General features: G+C 39.9%; 3 protein-coding genes across 3 annotated transcripts in view; 1 reads left to right on the top strand and 2 right to left on the bottom strand.

Annotated features, from left to right (window-relative positions):
• Positions 1–2922: 2922 nt before the first annotated feature.
• On the bottom strand, positions 2923–4499 carry HOXD12 (homeobox D12). Its single transcript, XM_005300442.4, has 2 exons — positions 3777–4499; positions 2923–3522 (listed from the first exon to the last, which is right to left on the bottom strand). Exons 1-2 carry the CDS (start codon positions 4336–4338, stop codon positions 3284–3286), a joined length of 801 nt encoding a protein of 266 aa, XP_005300499.1. The 5' UTR covers positions 4339–4499; the 3' UTR covers positions 2923–3283.
• A 4462-nt stretch (positions 4500–8961) lies between these two features.
• Positions 8962–12284, bottom strand: HOXD13 (homeobox D13). Its single transcript, XM_005300441.5, has 2 exons — positions 11459–12284; positions 8962–10755 (listed from the first exon to the last, which is right to left on the bottom strand). The coding sequence occupies exons 1-2, from the start codon at positions 12081–12083 to the stop codon at positions 10505–10507; spliced, it is 876 nt and encodes a 291-aa protein (XP_005300498.2). The 5' UTR covers positions 12084–12284; the 3' UTR covers positions 8962–10504.
• Positions 12285–20640: 8356 nt separating this feature from the next.
• The window catches only part of EVX2 (even-skipped homeobox 2), a 5970-nt gene continuing 611 nt past the window's right edge, over positions 20641–25999 (top strand). The window contains exons 1-3 of the mRNA XM_005300440.3: positions 20641–21203; positions 22242–22492; positions 23766–25999. The exon at positions 23766–25999 is cut by the window's right edge and continues 611 nt beyond it. Coding sequence (XP_005300497.1) covers positions 20780–21203; positions 22242–22492; positions 23766–24395 — 1305 coding nt within the window. The 5' untranslated portion in view covers positions 20641–20779 and the 3' untranslated portion in view covers positions 24396–25999. The remainder of the gene's footprint in view (positions 21204–22241; positions 22493–23765) is intronic.

The following is a 25999-nucleotide window of genomic DNA, read 5'->3' as shown; positions in this document are numbered from 1 at the left end:
TATTTAATCACACATTCAACTGAATGTGTGTGTATACACAGTATATCTTTCTATATATGCATATTTGCATGTATGTACATACACACAGAGCGACGGTCGTTGCTTTATATTTAAGGTTGCAGTTTATATGCAAAATATTGTGCCACTGTGTGTGTGTGCACGCGCGCGCGCTTTGGTTATATATTTTAGATCCTACGTCTCCTATTCTTTCTTTTATTTTCTACTTTCATTTCAAGGCAATAAAGAATATAGATTCACAGTAAGTGAGCATCGTAGAGCAATTAAGCTTAATGAATAATGCATTGTTCTTTCCACATTTTTTCATCCAATATTCCTCTCAAGCTTTAATATTAGAAAATTAAGAAATAAAATGGTTGGGCAGTTTGTAAATATAATGAAGGGAAGGTGGAAAATGCAATATAAACAAGTCAATTTTTTCTAGACAGTATTGGGAAGGACTAGTATGCGGGGGATGGGTGGAATCAGCAATGAAGCTTCAGAAGTTTTGGGTCTTTTCTTCTGGATTTTTTCAATAGAATTTCTTTGTATTATTATTATTATCGAAGAACATACTAGGAAAAGAAGAGATTTGTATTTATCGGTTCGCATTAGCTTTAAATAAAAAAATATTTAAAAATATAATTTCTGGAATTCTCAGAATGCATTGTTTCGCTGGTGGTTTTCAGAAGTGTTCACTTTTGAATAGCGAGATCCTCAGGCGTATTTTTTCCTCCATTGTGTAATGAGGTAATATGATAATTTAGAAGACATAAATACTAATCCCCAGTTTGCTGGCTCTCATTCTTATCATCGAAAATATCTCTGGACCCGTTACCACTTTCCTCTTCTGTAGCAACCAGCCTCAGGCATTCAGAAACATTGCTGATACACTGCATCCCCAAAAAGCCAGTATTTATATCCAAAATGAGCTGTAAAGACTGTTTCCTTACAACTGCCATAACCCATTTTAAAGCTGATGATTGGATAGGACCAAAGTTCAAATGTATCTTTTTTTTTAATTATATTTTGGCCAACGCTGAAGCTGATTTCAGACCGTCACTAGGCTTGTATTAATAGATAGTTTCTTTGTACTGTTTACTATCATTTTGATCCTTATTCACTCGCCTTGAAGGAAGTACATTTAAGTCTATTTCATATCAGAAAACCCAGTCTCTGTCATTTTGAATTATTATTATAAAGGAAAGGCAGCCCAAGATTTCGCATGCAGAAAAAGCCTCTGCATTAAAAACTGATTTACGTGAAAAATACATTCAATAGACATTTTAATCAGGACCTAAAGATCCCTTGAAATTTTTAAATTATAAAACCCAGTAAATATATGTAATTTTCATTTGATTCGCATCTGGTAGAAAGCTCTGCGTACTGTTCACAAATCAGTTTCACATTTAAGGTAAAGGGATCACCCGCAAAAACGAAGTAAGAAAAATGGATTTAATTCGATGAAACATTTAAAAAACATCAGATGAGTTGGAAAATGTGTCGAGCTTTTCTCGATGAAGTTAGAGGTGTTTCTAACTGGAGATGTTTGCCGTGGACAAAGGCACAGAAGCTTTTGTCTTCAGAAAAAAATTATGCGAAATGATCATTTGAACAGCCAGATGAAATAACAGTAATGGAAGTAAATTCCTCCCATGCATTGGAACGTTTTCAATGTTTACCGGTTCTTTGGCACTAGTATTTGTTGTTCAGGTGTGTGATTGAAAAGAAATTGCAGATCGGCCTGTATTAACCGCATCTTTATCACCTACAACAGGGTGCTTTGATTTTTTATTTTTTTTCCCAGTGTAACATTTGGACCAGGCCAAAGTCATCCCTACCAACAAGGCTAAAGGCACGTCGACTGCGCACAGCACGGGTCACCAAATAAACGATTTGCAGCAAATAAATGGCGCGACCTACAAGATTTTTTTAGTTCAATTTCTAGATCATGCAGCTTGAAACAGAGCACAGTTATAGTAACGTTGGCGGCGGGGCCCGGGGGATGTTTAGTTCTTAAAAACTCCTTCGCAGTGACATTTCGCTTCTTTCTTTCAGGAGAGAGAGGAGGGATGGGGAGGGTGAGGGAGCTCAGACAACTGAGTTTTGCACTTGGATTCTGGTCAATGAATCAAAACATCTTATCATGGACGTGACTGGGAGAGCATTATTTTTTCAAGGCTGTTCAAAGGCAGTGTATGTGTGTGTGTGGAGGAAAGATACCTCGACACGTTTGCTGACAAAGACAGACCAATATATACGTCGAAATAAAAGTTCCTTTTCTTTTAATGGAGCAGGCAATACGACGAGCACCATTCTGCGCATCTGAAAACCAAAGCCAAAGGCAGCCCGTTTACATGTATTTCTTTGTGGTATACAAGTAAGAAGCTGCGGCAAAGGGCTCAAAGGCCTGACCATTGATTTTCCCTTTACAGTTTAAAAGTCTAGGTATAAGGGCAGGGCTGCAGGAGACAACTGCAGCCTTCAGTCGCACATGAATGTTTGAAGATGCACAAAGGATTTTTTGCCCTCAGTACTTCAGGCATTTTCATTCCGTTTGCCGCAGCCTATGACTGCAGAAGAGAGATTTATTCGACCCCTTTTAAAATAAGTAGCAGGAGTTAATGCATCATTTTCAACATGCAAGAAGCAGAAAACCTTTGGGCGCATTATGAAGCCGTGTAGTCATGTTAAGCCATGCACTTGCGCACAAGTCACGTGCCCAGTTAAAATTTATGCCTCTGGGTTCTCGGATCTATGCCATTACGTTAATGGATTATTAAAAATAGGGTTTATTAGTTATACGCTTTTCCATTAAAAAAAAAAACAGGTTATTCCCAACCACAAAATAAACAAACAGTGCATGTTCGTACTGTAGGGCAAGTTAATATATGAAGGGACTAGCCAGTATTTAAATATCCAAGATCATTACTAATCAATGTTTCTTTATTTTTTTCTGCAAAATTATGTTTACATACAGTTAGAGAAATGGATCTTAGCTCAGTACCGCTCATCCTCCAAGGAAAGAAAAAAGTAGAAGAAAATCTATTATAAAGGGAAATTAAAGATAAGAGCTGATAATACAGGTCTTAGTGTAGCCTTTTGAGGGGTTTACTTTCTTCGTTTTGGCCAAGAATTCAATATTTGCGAATTTACAAGAGCCCCAAAGGTTTGCTTAGAACTTCTATAATTTGTTTTAATAATAATAATAAAGTTTTCATCGGGAATATACTCTACGCTAGAGTTGCAAAAGACATGTTCATTACAGGAATGGCAAGACATTTGTCTAGTACATAGAAAGCGCCTGCTCACGCATTACTACTCTTTTCTTTTTCATCCTTCGGTTTTGAAACCAAATTTTTACTTGTTGATCGCTTAAATTCAGTCTGTTTGATAGCTCTTTCCTCTTCTGTCGGTTAATAAACTCATTGAGGAGAAACTCGTTTTCCAATTCAGCAATTTGTTGTTTTGTGTAAGGTTTCCGTTTCTTTCTTAATCTCCCCTGGGCGGGACACCAAGGCAAACCTACAACAAACATGTCGATAATTTAATGGATAAATTGTCTGCAATACATAGAGCATGCAATAAACGGCATTACATAAACTTGCTCAAAGTATGTTTTTGTCAAGTACACTGGACATCACAAGAGCTATCTATCCTGTCAGATAAACTGATTAATTCCGCAAATGGATAAAGGTGTAATTAAAATAATTCTAAGGGTCTTTTAGAAAATTATTCTCTAGGTCTCTTCTAGATAAAGTGAGTTATTTAAGGCATACCATCCTGCACTGAAGGTCTCAGACATGACTGGACTGCTGCAGACTGCACTGTCAGGTTCAAGTTGACCGAATTCTTGAAGTCCTCCTTTAAGCTTGAAGGAGAGGAATTCACTTCAAAAAGAGCCGATGAGCCATGCAAACTTCTTTGCAGGCTGGAGTGGTCATACTTCACTGGCTTTAAGTTGGTTGGATGAGTAATACTTGGGTCATTAGCAAAGGAGAGCCTCTGCCTGCATCTTTCCTCCTGTTTGGAGCTTGCTTCGTGGGCGTAGTATTTATTGTTTTCTTCCAGGCACTCTTTGTTGCTGTTGGAATTGATGTTGATTGGAACAGAGCCCGTAAGGTAAGGCTGCGAGGAGCCGCTGAAAGCGTGGTTCTGAGGCTGAGTTGTACACGAACTTGAGCAAGTCCAGGGGATCGAGCTTCTGGGGTAGGAAATGGTGGGCAGAGCCGCCAATTGACTGCCATTAGTCCGCAAATTAGGAAAATAAAAGGAGTCCGGCGATTGCAAATTCAAGAGAGAGCCAACGTAGCCAGATCTGTAGAGACTGCGATCACACATTTCCAACAAAGGCCTTCAGCTGTTCTTACAGCAGGATTTAGTTACAACGGGGAATAAGCGGCAAGCCTAAAACGATTGGACGAAACTTTGCATACAGGTTCTTCAAAGCCGGTAATTTCAGCACCGCCTACACCCACTGAGCCCTCTTGTTCTAAGTATTATAGTAATACTTGAAATATTAAAATCCCTAACTTGCGAGGGGGAGGAGAAAGCTTTGTCCCCACTCCTATAAAAATGAGTGGAGTAGGAGTGGAACGCTGCTTACAAAAGGGAAAATAAGAGAAAACAAACATTTGTAAAGCTTTAGATAGGGCACTTTACCTAGAATCCGGAGAACTGTGATTTCTCCTTATGCCCACTTGACTCGATCATTATGATTATTACGCTTTATTTCTCACCTACGGTTTCCTCATTTATTGTGAAGGTGTGAAGCTATTTGCTATACCTAAATATGCATATGTACATATATTTTTATTGCAAACATCATTATATATATGCATATATACATGCTTGAAATTAAATTCCTCGTTGATGATCTGCTATTATTGGTATTATTATGATAAAGATCTGATACGACTCTAGTTGTAGATTTATTCCCCTTTCAGATTTTCACATTTTAACTTCCATTATCACCCATGTGGGGGAGAGTGTAATCATTGAAGGTCTGTGTTCTTTACAGGACATTTAGTCATTTACATTTTAAAAACGTGTTCCACTCTCTCTCCCAACATGTTTCTTATTGAGGATACTTTATTTTTAACACTGCAAAATAATACAAAAAAGTCCAAAGAATATATTTATATCAAGTGTAATAAATTTTAGAACACTCGCCCAAAATACAGGTTTTATTGATTGATTTATTTTCATTTTCGCAAATCAGGCTTATTAATAAGGACTGGCGAGGGAAGAAGCTAAGAATTAATTCGGAAACTGCGAGAAAACACATTTAATCGGAGGTGCAATAAGCCACGGCAATAATTAGAGTGGTCGCCGCGAGTTTTAAATTGTCTGACTGATATGACATAATTTCCATAGCATTTATTTTTCCGCCACTAGGAGGTCAGCTCTTGGCACCTGGAGTTTTTCGGGTCAAACATGGTTTCAAGAATTTCCCCCCGGCTTTTCGCATCACAACTGCATTAAGAATGACATTAGTGAGCGTCCACACTTCATATCGCATGGCTGTGGCAAAGGGTGAACGCATGAGCTGTGGAGATTTGGGGAGCCGTTGATTCCTTTTGAGGAGTCCGTTCTGAATTCCGCCAGACCCTGTGTATAGCAGCCACGACCGAAATATTCCCTGAAAAATGCCGCTAATGGCGCAAGAGGCTGGAAGCTATTTGCTAAAACATACGGAAATATGGGGAAAGGGGGGTGATATGGGGCAAGTTGTCAGAGGAAAAAGCTTCAGATGGTCATGGATATTTTTGAGATCACTCTTCATCCGTCAGCAGTCTTCAGAGCAGGTTTTCGGAATATAAAGTCGACTTCTAAATAATATTTTCGGCGTCCATCCATTTAATACATTTCACACAGTATATACAGACACGCTGTTCCATAAACGGAATGTCCCCACAACGGAATTAACTCAGCTTCAAACAGAAACATAAAGCACTGACTTCATCGCGTTACATTAGCTCGATTAAAATATCAAACATGGTTAACACTAAAGGTTAATTTTCCATGTTATTGTCTTGTTAATTATAGTTTTAATCTTGGCTTTATTTCTATGAGGAGATCAGAGGCACTGGCAGTCTTGACATTTTCCTAATGAAAGTCGTCTTTCTGTTTAATGGGAATTTTGAGTAAATTATACAGTAATTTCATTGCCCTGGAAGAAAATCTTTAAATGATTACTCTCCAGATTATCCCTCTAGACCACACAAGACCACACAAGCAGTGCTGGAGGATATTACTGACCACTGCCCTTAATTTTTATTGTTTGAGTTATGTCTACCAATTGAGTCTCTCTTATTAACTTATTTGTTTTCGTTTCCCAATATGCTGGAAAATAGTTGGGAAAATGTAGTTTTCTTCTGCACTAGCGTTTAATAAAGAAAGCTATAATTGCGTCTAGCCTCTCAGAAGAAAGGAATGGGCATTTTGTGTTCAAAAGAGTATATTTTTTCCCCAATAAAAAAACAAGAATAGATGTGAGCTCTGTTACCGGAAAGAAAGGTGACACTTCAAACTAGTTTTTATGGTGTTAGAGAAACCAGGGCTTTTCAATTAACCTTAAACTAATCTATAATTGTAAATTAATAATAAAATAAATATGGAAAGAAAAATCTTAGCAACAAAAGCATACAGCAGAGGTATTTGTAGCTGCAGAAAATAATGGTTATGTTTAAGTCTGCCCAAACATGACAAAATATCATGTAATGTAATCCTTGTTGGAAGTTTTTGCCCGTGGTGGGGTGAATATAGCAGTGACTCGAAGTCTAGTTGGAGAGAATAATATCTTCAGCTGTAAACACGCGCCTCATTTGTTCAATCATATTCTTTAATAAAACGTGCATATCCCTCTCTTCTTATTTGGACAAGAAATGTAATGGTTCACTTCACTATAGGGCTAGATCGAGACCTTTACTCTTAAGCGCTTTTGGGTAAGTGTTGGATCAAAAGTAATGTGACTATTAGACCTGATTACACCTCCAACCCCTTTGATTGTATAGGCATAGTCTTTCCATTTGAATATGAACGTTGCGCCATGTAAATTAATGGTATTGAGTTGTCATTTGTACTGTGGAAATGCAGCACCTGGAACGGGAGTGAAGTGTTTTCCCAGCCTATGCCAGAGATTGTCCAGGAGATGGCAGGAGTGTCCTATACATCCGCGCTCACTCCACTGCACAGCTATAGGAGTCAAGATCAATGGTAAATACAGGGCAGCCAAGTCGCCACGGCATATTTCAATTCAATGTATTAATTTAATATATTCATTAATTGTGTGAAATAAAACTATACATATATTATATAATAAATATATTGTCGTCATAATAATTCTGCTAATATATATAATCAATGTACTCATGAATAGTGTGAAATAGAACTTTCTCTCTTTCACACTTTGATTTCTTACAATTAGTGAGTACATTAATTATATATAGTAGCATAATCATTATGGTTACGCTACGTTTCATTAGTCTAAAATAAATTACTATGCATAAACTATGGGGCCATAAGGTCTCTTAGTTAGGTGGTGGCAGTGATATGAAATGTACACTGCGCATACAATGGCTGGGTATATTATAATTCATCTGATATTCCAAACAACTGTACAGATCCCAATAGCCAGTGATGTAGACGTTGCCTCTAGCACTACCGCAGCTATCCATACTTTCTGCCGAAGCATTCTTTAATTTCTTCCATAGCACTTCCGTGCTCTTTGTATGTGTATCTATAGATAGTATCATTTTAAAATAATGTTTCGAAATGCAGATGATGAGGCAAAAAGGAAGCCCTCGCCTTTCTGACTATAGTTGCATTTTTCTTTCTCTTTCTGCACGTTAGGTTCCATGGGACACAAATTAAAAGGAAACTCCTCACGTGTGATTGAGTTAGTAGCGCGTTCAGATTTCATTCTAATGTATAATTTGCATGTAAAGTGGAGTTGTAATCTTGGCTAAATCTGCATCTCAGTATTCTGATACAAACTGAGAGTAAAGGTTAACCTTACATCAAAACATAATATAATACGAGAGAGTTCTGGGCAAAAAGAAAACTAAATGTTAGCAATAACAATCTAACCAATGAGTATTTCTTAGTTTAAAAGTGTTTAAAAAATAGGATGAAAAGGTTCTAACAGATAGACGGACTTTAAAATATATAGAGAAAAGGGATGTTTAAAGTTCTAAACAAAGGCAGTTTTGATTATCAGAGAAGGGTCAACACTTTTTTGGACATTTACTCTACCTCCTATGTACTTCAAGTTAGAGATTTTATGTTCCCCCAAAGTCTCTTATTTTCCCAGGGAAAGAAAATCCAATTTGGAACCTAGCTTTCCAGCGGAGGGAGATTTTTTTTCCAAGTTAAAAAGGAAGGTGGGGGCGAGGGTGGGAGTAAGTGTAAGGGTAACGTGTGAGCCTAACACTTCGCTGAACAGGTCATTTTGTTAAATGAATGGGCTGACAAAAAGTCTGGGACGCATTCTGAACTCCACACTCTGCCAAACGAGCTGCATCAGGGAGCCTTGTTAGTGTATGAATGCAGATTCGGGCCCAAGGACACAACAAATATTCTGAAATGCCACGTGAAGCCAACACGTATGGAACATTTAAAACACCGCAAGGCTGCTCAAAGAAGCTGCATTTGTTGCGCAGACGAAATATCACAGTGGAGCTGAAGTTGCTGGAAAACCACAATTATGTTTCGTATAGCAAACTGTAGGCAGAAAGCATCTTTTACTCATTATACAAAGATCTGGTATAGCAAGAGCCGCGTCTTTGGGCTGTATTCTCGACTTTTTAATGCAGCCTGTCGTTAGATATCTGACTTGCTTTTTAAAAAAAAATCAATCAAGCCATAAAAGTAGCCTTTCCATAATGCAGCCTGCAAAACGCCATGCTGTAAAAATAAATGCGATTTTCTTCAACTGTCTTTCTATTGAAAGGAAATCGTTTTTATTGAAGACGTTTTAAGGAGCTCTTGACAAACTTATTCACGGCTTTGAAGTTGAGAACCTATTTCCAACACAATTCCAAGTAAAAGCAGACCTTAAAACAAGAACGGAAACAATATCGTTTGATGGAAAGAGACTTAGTGTATGTCTTACCACCATACGTTAAGTATCAACGTGTTTAGAGCAATAGGCTATTATAATAAATAATAATAGTTCGGAACACAACATAGTTTAATAATTACACGAAACATAAATGGAGACATTTTCTCTTTTCTCTCCTAGCAGTAAACTGACTTGTATGATCAAAATCACTGCATGGGTACCATAACACGCACACTAAGATTCAAACAAAACTAAAACACAACCGCCAGCCTCTCTGATCTAAATAAATTACGGCATCTTTCGAAAGTCATCATTTATTGCTTCTTTCATTAACACCCGTGTATTTTTGTAACTGAAAGGTATCAGCAAGATTCACTTCTGTAACAAGAAGTTTTCAAACCACATGATAGGGTGAAGGTGGAGAGTCTTGTGCTTGTTCAGACAAACAGGATAATAGGGCATCCAATACATTATATAAAAATACACATACGTTTATACACACCTTTATACAGCATGTCCTCTATATGCAATATGATTAAACACTGGAATTCAATTTAACTGTGTGTTCCTAGTATGCAGCTAACTAGCTAGCTATAAACTCATAAAACTTATCTGTTTCGGACTATCTTTACTAATGAAGAGCAAATTATAACCCTATAAAACTGTATTGTTTGAAGTAATCGTGTGTGATGCATTCGAATAAATGCATCTGCACAGAATATTTTGTTATTCTTTAAATTAGGGAGTATGAAATCATTAATCTGCAAATGACTACAAAGTAACCCCCCCCCCAAATATGTGGAATACAGACAGTCATGGAAACAGCGGAAGTTAAATATGTTTTTCTAGTTCCAATCTGGCTCCAAATAACATTATTTTCTGAAAAAATAATAATCACCTCCCAACTACATAAAAGTAGCTATTTTCACATTAACAACCACTCACTCTATATGCTGGTGGGCTCACTTTATTTTAGACTGAGAACGGTGTTGTAATTATTTCTTAATCCCCAATTACATTACATTAATTGTTTTTTTTTAAAGAATTCTGCATCGTTATGAAATTTATGATACCAAATCACAACTGACAGTCGTGGCAACCGGCCGTTCAGAGACAATTTTACAGAAAAAAACAGATAAGTATTTAAGAAAATTATAATTGTAACTGATCAACATACTTAAAGTCGTTTATACTGGCCTAGAGGGAGGAACAGAAGATATTAAAATACACTAAAAAGAAGAAAGAAACAGAACTACAAAGTCAAGTTTTGGCAGCATTCTCCACGGATCAGAGAAAAATGCTGACATTAATTAAAAGCAAATCACAAAATCTCGCCGCCGTAGGAAGGGGGGAAAATATTAAATATATTTTCAAGTCTTTCCAAAAGTCTTTAGCTGATCGTAAATTGTATTTATATTTCCGTCACTGTCCACAACCAATAGATCAAGATACATTGTCCTTCAGCTTTGAGACTATTTTCTTATCCTTCACCCTTCTATTCTGAAACCAAATGGTAACTTGTCTCTCAGACAGGTTTGTGGCTGCGGATATCCTTCGCCTCTTGTCCTTGTTAATGAACTTGTTAATGGCATATTCATTCTCGAGTTCTTTAAGTTGCAGTTTTGTATATGGCACTCGCTTCTTTCTTCCACGTCTGTAGACACACATATCTGGCTGGTTTAGTGCAACGTCCCCTATTGTAAAAGACATTATGCGAAAAATTAGAATTTTATTACAGGCGTTTAAATCTTAACTGATACTTGCTGGGCACTGGTTTTCATGGGAAAATAAATAACGTTAGGTTGTTTACAGCTTATTATTATTTACACATCCACATTATTTACACGCTATTAAAGCACGAAAATCTTGATGGTCTGTCATCGCTTTCCAAACCTGCATGGTAGCGAGCCTGCAAAGTTTCGCAGTGCATTTGCTGGGGGGTTGAGTTTAGTTATATGTATGTAAAGTACACGGAGAACTTTGCTTATTGTGTGTTTCCCTGTGTCTGTCTGCAAGTGGTTTTGTGCATGTGCACACTAACCGCACGCAGTTTCTTAACTACTCTGGGGTGAGTCTTAAGTGCTAACCTGAATAACAGATAATCCCAAGCATTCGAGACATCAATGTGCACATCTTCCCAAAATATCAAAGGCAAAAGTGAATAAAATCCAATCATCAGAACAAATTAAAACTAGCCATAAGGCTAGGACAGCTGGGCATGCTAAGTTCCAGGGCTCTGGGATCTACCACACAGGGTGGAAACACAGAATGTGATATTCTTAACAAACATTTTCCCCTACCCCGGGTGGCTGTGTGCGCAGAGTAACCAGGTCGCCAGGCCGGCTAGTGTAACACAGGGTGGAAATTAAACTCAGACCAAAGCTCTCCCTCGCGTACCTGGAAAGGACGATTTCCAAAAATGTGAGCTCTGGGCCTGGTCTTTAGCACAGTAAACCTGACTGTTCCAGCCATTAGCCAGAGTCCAAGACTGATAGCCCTCCATTGAGATGTATGTTTCGTGCCTCGGCTCCCCAGAGCCGAACGTGGAGACCATGTCTATGTACCCAGGAACGTGCTGGTAAGGGTTGGTATAGCCCTGGTAAAAGGACACTTCCTTGGCCCGGGAGGAGACTTCATTGGCGGGGACGCTTGTGCTGGCCAAACTAGAGACGTCCATATACTTTTCCACAGGAAAGCCGCCAATGGAGGCATGGGGGGAAGACTTCAGGGCGTTCTGCTGAATCCCGACCCCGTGGGACATCCGACAGCTGTAATATCCATTGCCAAAGTGATAGCCGTAGCCCAGCGCCGGGGTGGCCGGCGGAGCGGCGGAGCCCGGGCACTCTTTGGAGGGCGGATCGGAGCGGGCCGCGGAACTCGAGCGCTCCGGGCCCCCAGCGTATGCGAACCCCGGGGCGGCCGCCGAGCGGCCCGAGTGAGCCGCCCCGAACACGGGCGAAGAGAGAAAATTGCGGCACTGGCCGGAGGCGCCGCCGCCCCCGTCTCCTCTTAATCCTTCCATCTCGCGGCTTTGCTCATGGCCTTGCACATCCCTGGCTGCGGCTCGGTCCCGGGCTAGGCATGGTGCACATTGTTATTGCCTCCAACAGGTTAGATCATTGTGGTACGTTTATAAAAACTAACTTCAGGTTGGGAGGGGGAAAGGGGATGGGGGCGGCCTGCTCCAGATTAGTTTGCTTGAGTCCGGGGGCGCCCCATAGGCTGCCGAGGAGCATGTGATCCTCCAGGCGCATGAACCAGTTCTGAGCTCTCAGCCCCTGCCCGGGACCGGCGAGTCCCCTTGCCTCACTTATTCATATTTTACAGTGCTGTTCCACGGGCGTTTACTCCGAAACGCGCTGATTACGCTGATGGGAGAGGGGTTTTATGGCCCCCTTTTCTGCCGCACCAGCGGTGCTTTATCTCCCAGCTCGCTTCCATCTCTTCAAAAGGCTTAAAATAAAGAAAGGAAGAAAACAAACAAGCGCTCCAACTTTTTGACCGTATTGGTTAACCCTTTAATTATTCAGCACAAAGCAAGACCAAACGGATCCCAGAGAAGGAAGTAGATCTAATGCGCAGGAAGGGACGGAAGGGAAATGTATTGTCATTGTCCAGAATATCTCGGTGTTTACTGCAGTTCTTCACACTTGAGATTATGTCTCTTACTTCATTATCGATTCATATGGTTATTTAAATTATGGCTCAAAGTCACGGAAAGTTGCTAATTACTAGCAGCCAAACTGTTTTAATTAATGATCCTACTCCGATATTTGAACGGTTACTGCTAAATGCACATAATGGGATGTATTTAAATAACCATTTAGTTTAGAATTAAACGTTCCTTTCCTAAATAGATGTATTGACATTTTTGAGTTATTAATGACCGCTACACGGAAGTTTGCAGTATCTTTCTACTATCTTATTAAGAAATATAAGACTTCGCATGGTTTTGTTATTATTATCATTTGGATACTAGATATATATACGCAATTTACTATGTGCTCTAATAGGGTATATAAATGACAGTGCTGTTTACGTTATTTCTGAAAAGTATAGTACATAAACATATATAGATATATGCGTGTGTGTAAGATCACAGACACACAAACACGCACACATAAATGGCAGATCTTATATCATTGCTGATAGCCATTAAAATCCACTGTCTGTGTATTGCACAAGATAGCCATTAAAATCCACTGTCTGTGTACTGCACAAGATGTTAAACCTGGGATTCATTACATGTGGCTTTTTTCTTGAAGTGTCAGTTAATCTAGTGGTAAAACTGACAAGTTAAAATGCCGTGTTTGCTTATTATTATTATGGTTCTAGGATTAACTTTCCAAGACTGCCGCAAATCTTTATATTGTCGAATCGACACGAGTGCTGTGTCGGTTTTGAACTTGCTGTAATGCAAAAATCCTAAAATGTAGCACGTTCTATAAACATATTTCAGTCTTATTGGATTGGCTCCTTTCAGCGTCCTTGCTCTGGGTTTACTTGTTGCAAACACTTAACACGCAAACTTGGACATAAAATGCAACAAGTTACTACAGGGAAGCTTCTCCAAAGCAAAAGGAAGAGGGGGTTTTAAAATTAAAATGATAATAGATATGTTTTGAATGCTTAAAACACACACACACACACACAACAACACAGTGGAAGATTCAAAGAAAGGGACAGGTTATGGAAAGCGAAATTAATATATGACATGATTTTGTTTTGAAATGCAATTTGCATTGATAATAACAACCAAGGATCACAAGCCCGTTGGGGTATTTTATATATAAAAAACTATGATCTCTCTTTAGTAACACTGGCTTAAGTGAGTTGAATGAGAAAGCGAACCGCTTCGCAGTACTAGCAGGTCTTTTAGCTTTGTAGCAAGTCTAATAATATTTGGCAGTTTCTGGAAGTGGGGTGAGGAATGACAAACTGGTGCCAATAATCACAATAACAACCGCCTGGCAAACACAAGTTCGTGTTCATTAGCTCCAACCACTTAATTACTCTTAATCTTTCATAATCAGGTAAGAAGTCAAATAAATAAACCAGACGGGGCAACGTATTTCGCTCAATTATAAGCCGACTCAGTATTTGTTCCCAGGATATAAAATGGTACCTAATTAGGAAAGTGGTTCCTAAGGATACAAGTAAAGACTCATTCCTTTATTTAACTGAATTCAGCTTTCCCATGGATTCTTCACTAAAATATAGAATATTCTGAGGTATTTAAGATCGAAAATGTGTATTGCATTGGCCATGTGCAATTTTCTGTTTTTATCTCGTACTGTAGTTCTTCTAGCCAATACGTATATTGTAATTATCTTTCCTGTCATAAAAATATAAAAAAGTGATTAATAAAAATAAAAGAAACTTAAAGTATGAAGTTTCTTGTCTGTTTAGCCCTATTACATCAAAGCAAATTAATTTATTATGTCTTAGCGCGAAATAACACCAAATACGACTTTCGCTTCAATGAGTGTTTCTATGATTCCATGCCCAGTGAGACTATGTCTCTGAACCGTGGTTTGGGATCAATAATTGAAACTCAGTAATATGTCATTTTGTGAGGTGTGTAAAAACATAGCATTGCCTTACTCTCATGCTTTGCACGAACAGGATATTATGAATGTGAATAAAAATAATGAGTTCAAAAGTCAAAGTCTCTTTATAATGTCTGAAAATACACACCCAGTTTACATGTGTTAAGATTTGTTGCTTTAACTATGTGGTACACTTAGGTGTAGAACAAGAATCTAGACTAATTAATTCTTGCTTCTGTGTAATATTATACTTTTGATAATAAAGTATTCTAAAACGATTCCTTATCTACTTCATTTATTGTGAAAAAGTATGTTAGAAGGCAGTGGCAACTGACAACTTTGAAACTTGTTAGTAGATCGTAATAATGGATGTTTTCATTTGCTCCAGAATGTTACAGAATAATTTTCCTTCCCGGTAAGTGTGTGCATAGTTGACATCATATCTGTATTAAATTTTCCATTTAGAAATAATACGGGCACCAGTATAATACATTAGCTAGATATCTGCAAGCACATCATGCAAGAAAGTTACTGAGCTCGTCCAATAAAGAACTATGCGGCATTTTATGATTTTGAAAATATCTCATGTCCTCAAAAATCTTCGGAAAAAATCTACTAGAGTTAGTAATCAAATCTTTGTCCTAATTAAACGTACGGATTGAGCAATTGCTGTGCTACTCTCTTTCACCTCTCTTTTCCGTCTGCCCAGCAAACACACCCTCATCCTTCCGCCACCTCCTTCTTTTACCTCTTTACCAGGCTGTCATGTGATCTGGCTTTGGTAACGTTGTCCTCTTCTTAGCTATATTTTAAATCTATTTCTTCATTTCGATTGCCCTTCTGAAGTCACGGTCTATTGCTATGGTTTGCTGCAGAAAACAAAACCATACCTAACAAACCAAGGAACTTTGCACGTTTGGGTTCAGCCTGAATAGCTCATTTACAAAATAAGGAGATTAGTAATATTTCAACATCTACCTTCTCCAATCCTCGCTAGATTTCTTTGTTTAATTTTAACCAGTTTATGTTTTTAGTGACTAAGTGGACAAACATTGTTTATTTTCTGTGTTTCTTTTTCTTCCAACTCAACAAAAAGACCTAGTAGAAATTGAAACACTTGCAATAAAGAAAAGGCTTAATTGCCGTGTAAGGATATATGTTAAAATATGTTTTCCAAATCTGTCTTATGGATGCACAGAACTTTATTTAGGAAGTCAATTGACTTTGATATTTGAAAGATACATTTTCATAGACTCATAGTAATGTAAGCCTGTAAAGGACCTTGAGAGGTCACCGAGTCCAGTCCCCTGAGCTTTAGAACATTGAAAAATATCACTCTGCACAGTGGCCTCTACAAAATCCAAGAAGACTTTTAAGCAAACGTGAGTGTTTAACATGTTTCCACCCCTCCCCCCAGAAACGGGTATAAAATCTTTCATAAGTCCCAGCCAATATTTAGAATCATAACTCGTGCTGGCGTTGCATACAAGTCGCTGCAGGGAACGGTTCGGTTTAAACCGAAATAACTTTTACATCACATAAAATGTTATCAGCTGAACTTAGCATCATACGTCCCATTCGTGAAGCTAACACAAAAAGACACAATGTTATTAACTTTGTAATATATGGTGCTCAAAGCTTTCTTTGAGTTGTAATCAAGTTGTATATTTACCATGGCAGTGAAATATTTTAAAAAGCACAAGTAATTAGACAACTATGCTAGAGTCCTCCTAAATAATAATTCTAGCTTTGTCCACCTCTCATTAGGAAGTAGAATAAATATAAGTATGTGTATATATGTAGGTGTATGTAGGATATTTGTACTTTAATTATATCTTTATATAGAGGAGAAGAATATGGGCTCATAGAAAGCACGGATGTCTCCAGTAAAACTCCAGGCAGCTGCTGTACCCAGCAGCAAGTCTTCAGCAACAATATTAAATGGCTCCCAGTTTTTGCAGAGTTTGAGGTGTAAGCAGAGAGAGACATTCTCTCAAGTTGCATCATTCAGCATTTCCCATGATTATATCGTACGATGTAGGATCCCAGCTGTGTCACTAGATGGCTCTACACGTTTTTCTGTGGAGGCTCAGAGTGCAGATTAATAATGTAAGTTTGAACTGTATTGTTTCCTTGAATAATAGAATTGGACTTTCTAGCTTGCAAGAGTGAAATACCTGCGTTAGTATCTATATCTATATCATCTCTATATACTACAAAAGAGGGAAGAGGGTTCCTACATAAAGTGAACCTGTTGTCTTAGCACAAACTTTCAGGTATAATTGCCTTAGTGCAATAAGTCTCAGCTTGTATTTTTCCTTCATAAAACAAGCCTTCCTGTAATTCGCTATAGAACTATAAGTAAATAAAGCAAACATAGGCGCTAGTTTCATTTTGTGAGTAATCAAGTCAAGGGCAAAGCGACATTGTATAATAACGATAGATCTCATCAGACTATTTCACCTACACATGAAAATTCTCTTTTTTCACCACTTTTCATAACAATTGGGCAAAGCTCATGGATCACTATCTACTTGAGCCTGCGTCCTCCTATAGATGCCTGGGTGAAATCAACTGCAACACCGGGCCTTTAGTTATTTGAGGGACAATATAGACATATGCAACCAGAAGTTTTTTGCGAGCTCCCACCTGAAATAGTGCATCTATACCTTGTATGTTACCTGTAATAATAATAATGTTTTACAATTTACCTCTGAACACCCAAAGTTAAGAAAAAAAAACAAATATTTTAGCCAGTGTTCCCAAGAACACCTTAAAACTAGTTAAAAACTGGTTGAGATTTCAGTCGATCTAATATGAATTTCTTTTTCAGTGAAGATTTAACAGACGATCAAAATATTATTTGATATCATAAGTAACAACTCTCAAGATAAAATAAAATCCTTTGGCTGTAGGCCTAGGCAGCTATTTATAGCTTATAAGAACAACTGAGTAAACAGAGGGTAGCAAAAACTCATCTATTTTCATCGGTCTATATCACTTCCTTTACATTTGCTTGCTGATATAACCCTTTAAATATGTGTTGAAAGTTTTCTAGACTGCACTCATTATTAAAAGAAAAACTAAAAACATTTATAAAAATATATCAATCTAGTTTTCTAAGAATATAAATATCAAACAATTAGTTTATTAGTGGATATCCATTCTTGAGAGGAATGATTAATTGTATTGTGCTGATTGTTTATGTTACTTAATATTTATTTAAGAGAGAATTATTACCGTCTTTATGGCATGTAATTTGCCCACCATGCGAATGTAGCTACATTTTGAAACACATTATTCATAAACTGAAGTATTAGTATTATTTAAAAGGTGCACAATGTAACAAAACATTAATTAAGGTAATGCACAGTCGACCTTGTGTATAACATATTTTTCACATTGGGAGTTTTGTTGTAGCCTATTTCACCTGCAATATATCATAAAACAGTCATTTTCTTTTTAGTGGTGCAGTAACATTTTTGGAATATAAAGCTCTATTGGATTTGGTAGTGTTCAGATGTGTGTTGGAGATGTGGTGTCTAGCTGTGGTTTTCAAAAAAGGGGGGGAAAGATACTAACCCAGTTAAAGTATTTAAGAAAACAGACGGGGGCGCCAAACGACAGCAATAAAGCAACCCACAGACTTCCGTTTCCCCTCCTATAACTAGTAACGCACTAATCAATCTGGACGAAATCGGCTTTCAGCTCTATATTTAGGAGGGGTATTTTGCATAATAATTATTTCAACTGGTAAAACACAAGTTTGTATTTAACTGGGACCAGTACCTTTTCCGATGGAAAGTTTGGTTACAGTCTGGATTACCCATCTATAGTCAATAATAGAGAAGTTTTTGAATTAAAGTTAGGCAGTGTTTACAGTACCTACAAACAGAGCCCAATATGTACATCGTCACTCTCCTGTTCAGAATTGTTTAATCTCAGGGAACTGCTATCCTTATAACATTTTAATAACAGGATAGCCTATGGAGACTGTCAGACAACTGTATCTTTTCAGTAAATATCGGTGTAGGAAATTGTGCTCTCTCCTGATAAAACAGAAGATACCGCTTTGTCACCACTTATATTGGGGTAAGAAAGGCAACTATATCACCATCTCTTACGGGTTTAAAATTATTTATGGAGAAATATAGTTTCAGAAAGTGTACGCTTGGATTGTGTTGGCAATATATAGGGCTTTGACGTTTACATTCCTTCTATTAAAATATAGGTTTTTCGTGTTTAAATTACGCACACTGCTCAAAGCTCCCTGCGGTTAGTGAAAGTTGATATTTACTTCTGTCTGGTTTGGGGCTGTAAAACATAGGACACCAAACTGCAGCTAAATTCACATTTCAAAGAGCTGACATAAAACTCCCATTAATAGAATGCTGGATTTTATAAACAATGCGTAGAATGGTTTCCTAAATATTTCATGGAATGTTTAGGGAGACTTTTAATACGTTCTTAAAAAGCCGACAAGAATCCCGTTTTCGACGTACGAATCATAGGCAAGAGCATAGGAATTTAGGAGATGTGACTTTAACATTACAAGGAAGAGCTTCTCTTGGCAAAAAATAAATAAATCCTATGTAATCACAGGAAACGTTGGAATATTTCTATACCTGATCAAACTCAGAAACTCAGGATCTAAAACTTTACTATGTGGGTAGAAAAAAAATCTCTCAGAAAGTAGAGATTGGATAGCTATTGAAGAGTACTCCAGAGATGCTAATGACAAAGGATTTATCTTCGTTTAAATGGTTGCCATCAGCTTCATTATTACTATCAAAGTTATCACTGAGGAGAGATTTTCCGATAGTCACGTCTACTAAGCTTGCTAGTCCGTGTCCTTTACAGCACAAGACATTTTACTCCGGATCAACCCGGAAAACAACGGATAGCTCAGCTAACTAAGCCACAGGTAACCTTGGAGAAAGAATGATGATGAGGAGCATGTCTTTACCACTATTTGATGCCTTTGAAATACTAAAATCAAGTCATTATACCTATATATTTGTAAAAATGCTTCGCTTTTCGTGGGGAGGGTGTAAAAAGAAACCTGTCTAGAGAATGAAATGACAGTGCTGCAGTATGGTGCTTTAAATCATGAATGCATTTAACGTTATTTGGACATTTTTTGCCATCAAATTGCACAACAGAGAATATTTTCCCAAGAGAGGAAAAAAATCGTAGACTAGCTCCGACAATAAACAAGATTATAGAAAGTAAAAAGGGCACCATATTTAAGGATGCAACGAGAAAAATATACTAAAAAACCCCCCAGGATTACAATAAATCCATGTGCAGGCTGCTGTGGTAGATGCACTTAAACTGTTATGTACCAGCAGCAATAGTTTTTAAAAGTCTCAGTATAAGGTTTGTGTGTATGGGGATGGTTGGGGTGTGTGCTAGTAAAATTCTTAAATAAAAGTACGAGTGCATTCTTAACTGAAAAAGAAAAGTAAATAAAATACAGTGGAAGGGTAGTCTCAGTCCGCAGGTCCTCTTCCAACATTTCCTTTAGTTGCGATCTTAAAATCCGCTCTTAGATACATAAAGCATTATCTATTATTTAGCATGTAGTTCTGTCCGAGGACAAATGAGAAAGAAGCTGCATCATTAGGACCTAAAAGGCAACAAAACAAAAATCAGAGCATAATGATGCACCTAAATGAAGGGGGAAATGTTGCACAGCTCATTTTATTAATCAGACTGTCAATTTCACCCCAGAGGCCAAACCCCAGAGCAATTCAAGCAAGATCTGATCACGCTAAGGACAAGAGCTTTACTCTTCACTTCTTGTCTTTCTTTCTTTCTACCTGGATATATTTGTCTGCTCAGAAGCCGCCTTCATTATCCACTGACAGAAGCTTGTGTTTATTTGCTTATAAACCTGTTACAATAAATGATTATTCGAACAGCGTCATTCCTACCTTAATGACGAGCACTACTTTTTGATGAATGACATTTCGGGCTAGAAAGGATGTATGGGTCATTTTGACCAGTCATTCCCTCGCTTTGGCATCCCACAATTTTTACGCCTCCCTCAAAAAGGGATAATAATATTTAGAGACACTTGCCGGGCTGCATGTGAATTAGCCCCTGCTGCAGCTCATCATTAGTACAGGACCAGCCCTGCAACTTTGACATTTTTGATAAAGCTGAGATGATGGACAGAATCAGGAAGGAGATGATACTGATGGAAAGAGGGCTGCACAGCCCTACAGCTGGCAAAAGGCTCTCGAATTTGTCAGACTCAGCTGGAAATGCAGTGCTGGAGGCCCTTGAAAATTCTCAACACACTGGTCGCCTCAGCCCTAGACTAACTTCCGCCTCTCTGCATAGCACTATAGGGGACATCCCGGCCAAAGGCAAATTTGAAATAGACACTTTATTCAATCTTCAACACCAGAACAGCGAAAGCAACGTCTCCTCAGAAATTGCTCCGCCGGAAAGCAGGAAGAAAATTAGCCATTATTCAGAAGTTGCTCAGGAGGCAGATATGAACAGTGATGTGGAGGTGGGCTGCTCAGCACTCCGCTCCCCAACTAGCCTGAGTTCCTCCCAGCTGAAGGAAAACAATAACAAAGGTAAATATTATTTTATCCTCTCGAGCTCAACGGTCCTGTTCTTTGATTAAACTTGTTAGCCTATGGAAACAGTGCTCTCTATATAGTAAAGCCACTGCTAAAATCGCACACAATTATTATTAATGTGTTATCACGATACACCAGATACGCTAAGCAGTGTTTATATAGCAAAGTGTCTCTATATATTCATGGAAATCGCTCTCTTTCTCCCATATCTATAACGATATATGTGTATTTATATAGTTTTTCTCGTTCTGTAGATCTGTCAGTATTTCTCCATCTATACAAATATACATACATGGAGTAAATTGAGTATATAGATACGTAGAAACTATCTACGTATCTATATATCTATGTATATGTGTGTATTTGTCTTTCTTTGTACGTATAAAATGTGTCATTGTGTATTCACACTAATAATAATTGGCCATTGTTCACTTTCAATCTCTGATAACGCTGACTATTAAAATCCCTCCATCGTTCCAGGTTTGAAATAAATTTGGTGAATTATTTGCATTGGGGAGTGTAATAAGAGAATAATCAATGGATTTCTTTGGGGCAACAGTAGATGCATTTTGTCAAATGTGTCAAAAGAAAAGCAATCTACACCATAATGCAAGACATATCTTTGTTTATGGCTGCACTTATTTTGTGCCTCTCAAACGAAAATAAGAAACGTTCATGTAGCTGTTAAACCTGATTCATAGATTAGAGTTATCAGATCATCGCAGTATGAGAGCGGTACCACATCTCTAAAATTGTGCTCTGCATATGCACTCTTACTTGGCTAATTTGCTGCAGAAGCTAGAATTCTATAATTACTAAAATGCCTAATTTACTTAGAATAATTTCGTTATGAAGTGATTTAAAAAAACTTTATTGATTCTATTAACAGCAGCAATTTGTAACAATGACAGCTAGCATTAATTATCAGAGTTCACAGCCAGACTGGTAACGTTACCTCCTGCTTTATTTAATACACACAAACACATCTAGAGGAACAATCTTTATTTCACAATTTGCTTGCTTGTTTGCCAGGCTATTCAGAAAGCAACTCAGCTCCTACTACCACCACCTCGTCCTCAGGTTCGAGTTTAACCAGCCTGCACAGCAGCAACGCACTGGGCAGCTCCGGCTCTGGGGCTGACCAGGTGAGAAGGTACCGCACCGCCTTCACCAGGGAGCAGATAGCCAGGCTAGAGAAGGAGTTCTACCGGGAGAACTATGTGTCTCGGCCCAGGAGGTGCGAACTGGCCGCAGCGCTCAACCTCCCTGAGACCACCATCAAGGTATCTCAGCTGAAGCGCTACAAACGCGGGGCTAGTACACTCGATGTGGATTTTGGTGCTTTTGTGCTGTCTGGGAGCTTAAAATATGAGATCGAGCCCAATTCCCGGCTAAATAGATGCTTCTTACAGACAGGAAAATGCAGTGGCTTGTGCCCTTCTCCTTTATGGCAAAAGAATAAATCCAATGATAACATAACAATAGAACATAAAAATAAATAGTGTTGCGTAATTCCCATCTGGTTTCTTAGCTATTTTTATCTGTGACTTTTGGTTAAAGAACATCCGGTCTTGTCTTTCCTGTTGGGTTTGTTTGTTTCTCTGAGTTGAAACTTTTTTTATTTGCCTTTTAATTTTCCTTGTCAATTTGTATTGCACTTGCACGTTAAAAGGGAAACAAACGATGATATTTTTAAAAAATGAAGCAGAGGAATTGGACCGTCAGTATAATAAAATTATATTTCTCCCATTTCGGACAAAATCACTTGAAAGACAAATGCTGTATTATTTAAAATGGATTTAGAGTCTGACTGACACAAAGCATTTCAGTGATTTATTCGGGTAAAATCTCTTTTCGTTGGATTATTTTAAATAATTTGGCTAATTATATGACATTAAAAAGAGGCAGTGTGGAACTAAAAAGCTTGAGACAAGAAAACAAGCTGCTCCGTTACAGAGGGCGAATCTTAGACGCTCTCCTTCATGCTTCAGAAAGATCTGTATTTTTGGCATGTTCATTTCCTGCAAGTAGCTTTAGAAAATAATAGAAAGCAAGGATGCTAAAGCGGAAGGCAGATGCAAATGCCCATTGTTACAGGGCAGAAGCAAGGCTGCAGTGTTTGCAACTCGGAATGTCGTTTGTATGGCTGCTTTTAAAAACAAAACGCAACAATATTTTGCCGTGTGCAAACACCGTGCAATTAACAAAAAGCAAACAGAAAAGCTTCCCAATAAAAGCAGCGGGGTTCCTTCAAAGGAGCCACTTTCATTTTTAATTCCTGACAGCCTTAACCGTCTCTGATGTCAGCGGGTTTTGTGCGTGCGCGAATTTGGAGGAAGGTTTTTAGGTGGTAAACCAGGAGGATAATTAATAAATAAATCACAGCCAGGCTAAGCAGCGGGGGCGGGGAGGGGAGCGTGCCCGGCACAGCCGTGCCCTGCTCGGGAGGTACTGCTGCCTTTGGCGGGAGCTGGGTGGGGGTTTGGTTTGTGTCCGGAGCCGCTGCTGCGCTGCTTTCTAAGGCCGGCCTGTGTTTTGTGTCTCCCCACCCCCCAGGTGTGGTTCCAGAACAGACGGATGAAGGACAAGCGGCAGCGCCTGGCCATGTCCTGGCCCCATCCGGCTGACCCCAGCTTCTACACCTACATGATGACTCACGCGGCGGCCACGGGGAGCCTGCCCTACCCCTTCCACTCGCACGTGCCGCTGCACTACTATCCCCACGTGGGGGTGACGGCGGCCGCGGCGGCTGCGGCCGCCTCCGGAGCGGCCGCCGCCTCGCCCTTCGCCACCTCCATCCGGCCGCTGGACACCTTCCGCGCCCTCTCGCACCCCTACTCCCGCCCGGAGCTGCTCTGCGGCTTCCGCCACCCGGGCCTCTACCAGGCCCCCGCCGCCGCGGCCGGGCTCAACAGCAGCGCGGCGGTGGCGGCGGCGGCCGCGGCGGCCGCGGCTTCTTCGGCGCCCCCCGCCGGCTCCACGGCCTGCTCCTGCCTCAGCTGTCACAGCAGCCAGACGGCGGCGGCGGCCGCGGCGCTGGGCTCGCGCGGCTCCGGCTCGGATTTCCCCTGCACGGCGGCCTCGCAGCGGGCGGAGAGCGGCTTCCTGCCCTACTCGGCGGCCGTGCTGAGCAAAACCGCGGGCGCCTCCCCGGACCAGCGGGAGGAGGCGCCGCTCACCAGATAACTACCCCGCCCGCAGCCGGGGGCGACCCCTTTGTAAGGGGCAGGGGAGGGGGGACCACAGCCGGGCTCTGGAAAAGTTCCTTCTATTTTTGTATCGTTCACCCCACCCCCCCTTTGGAGGAGACACGAGCCGGGGGAGGGGGCTGGGACCCGGACTGACATCCCCCTGCACTCCTCCCGCAGCCCCCGGGGCCCAGCGCGGGATGCCTGCAGGCCCCAGAGGCGGGGTTTGCAGGACAGCGCAGCGCAGGGGCCAAGGGCTGCCCTGGGCGCCACGCCCCGGGAGAATTGCACGGGTGTCACTGGGTGCAAAGCTTCTGTTCTCCTTGCTGGGCCCAACCCCCGCCGCCCTCAGTCGGTCCTGAGCCAAACCTCACCCCCTGTGCAAGGGGAATTTGGCCTAGGGACTGAGTGAAGCCTGCAGCCACGTCCGTCTGGAAATGGGACAGAAGGGGGAGAGGAGGGGTGTCAACGGAAGAGGAAAGTGTTTCTGTGGTATTCTGATTTCGTTTTAGTTCGAATCAATTGGAAATGCCTCGCGTATGTTCTGTGCAGAAAGAGCGGTAGCTAATGAGGCTGCCGTGGATGGGCCGGTAAAGGGAAGGGAAGTGTGAGATTGACAGGATGCTCTATAGGAGTCGGAGAGGCAGTTTTAAACTCATGCTTTCCAACTACCATAATCCACCCGATCTGGGAAATACTTGAATCTCTCTAGGCATAGGATGCTGTCCTGAAGCATTGACCTTAGGTACTTCTCTCAGTTTAATGTTTTTCTGTTTCTTTTCTTTGGTAAAACGGCTCTTGGATTTATTTCCCATACATGTCTATCACGCCTTTGCCTCTGAAAAGCCACCACTGGATAACTGAGACCTGCCATACCAAGCCACTGCTACTGGAGGGACTTCCTTGAACTTGAAGAAAGGCACATCAAAAACCACCAGTGTTACTGCCATGTCGATTCTGATGCTAATAATGTGCAGATTATGACGAAAATTGCCAATCATGTTCTCTGATGGACCTCCTTTGAATGTGGAATTGGAAAAAAGTTCCCCGCGCAGAGACCTGCTGTCAAGTACTAACAACCCGCTAAGGGAAGTCATTAGAAGAGACAGATAAGAGACTTGGTACATAAAACATTGTTCTTGGTACATAGAATGTATGTTATTTAATGTTATATCTGTTACCTGAAGTGATTTCGTACAAGAAAGCCACGTTCTTATCATCTCAATTGCCAATTTTCATTTTGGTAACTTGGGCGCCCCGGGTAGACTTTTCTCTGTTAAGTTGATATTCCACCAATGTGAAGAGCCTCATTAAATCAAACCCAGATATTTCCATAATACTCCCTACAGAGCCACTTCTCTCGTCACATAATGAGATTTTTCTGAAGAGTTGAAGCCTTCATCTAACTTGCTATTGCTTGTTTAGGCCCCGTGTGTACACACACACACACACACACACACACACACACACACACACACACACACACACACACACACACTTCTCTATTATATATTTCAAATAAGTGTCCTGAAATACTTCTATTTTTAAGACACTGGATTTTTTTTCATATACCAATAATGGACTTTAAGGAAATTATTTCGA

This window comes from Chrysemys picta, chromosome 11 (genome assembly GCF_011386835.1).
Source record: "Chrysemys picta bellii isolate R12L10 chromosome 11, ASM1138683v2, whole genome shotgun sequence".
Classification (NCBI taxonomy): domain Eukaryota; kingdom Metazoa; phylum Chordata; order Testudines; family Emydidae; genus Chrysemys; species Chrysemys picta.
The sequence above is the reverse complement of the archived record's forward strand: the minus strand, read 5'-3'. Positions and strand labels throughout refer to the sequence as shown.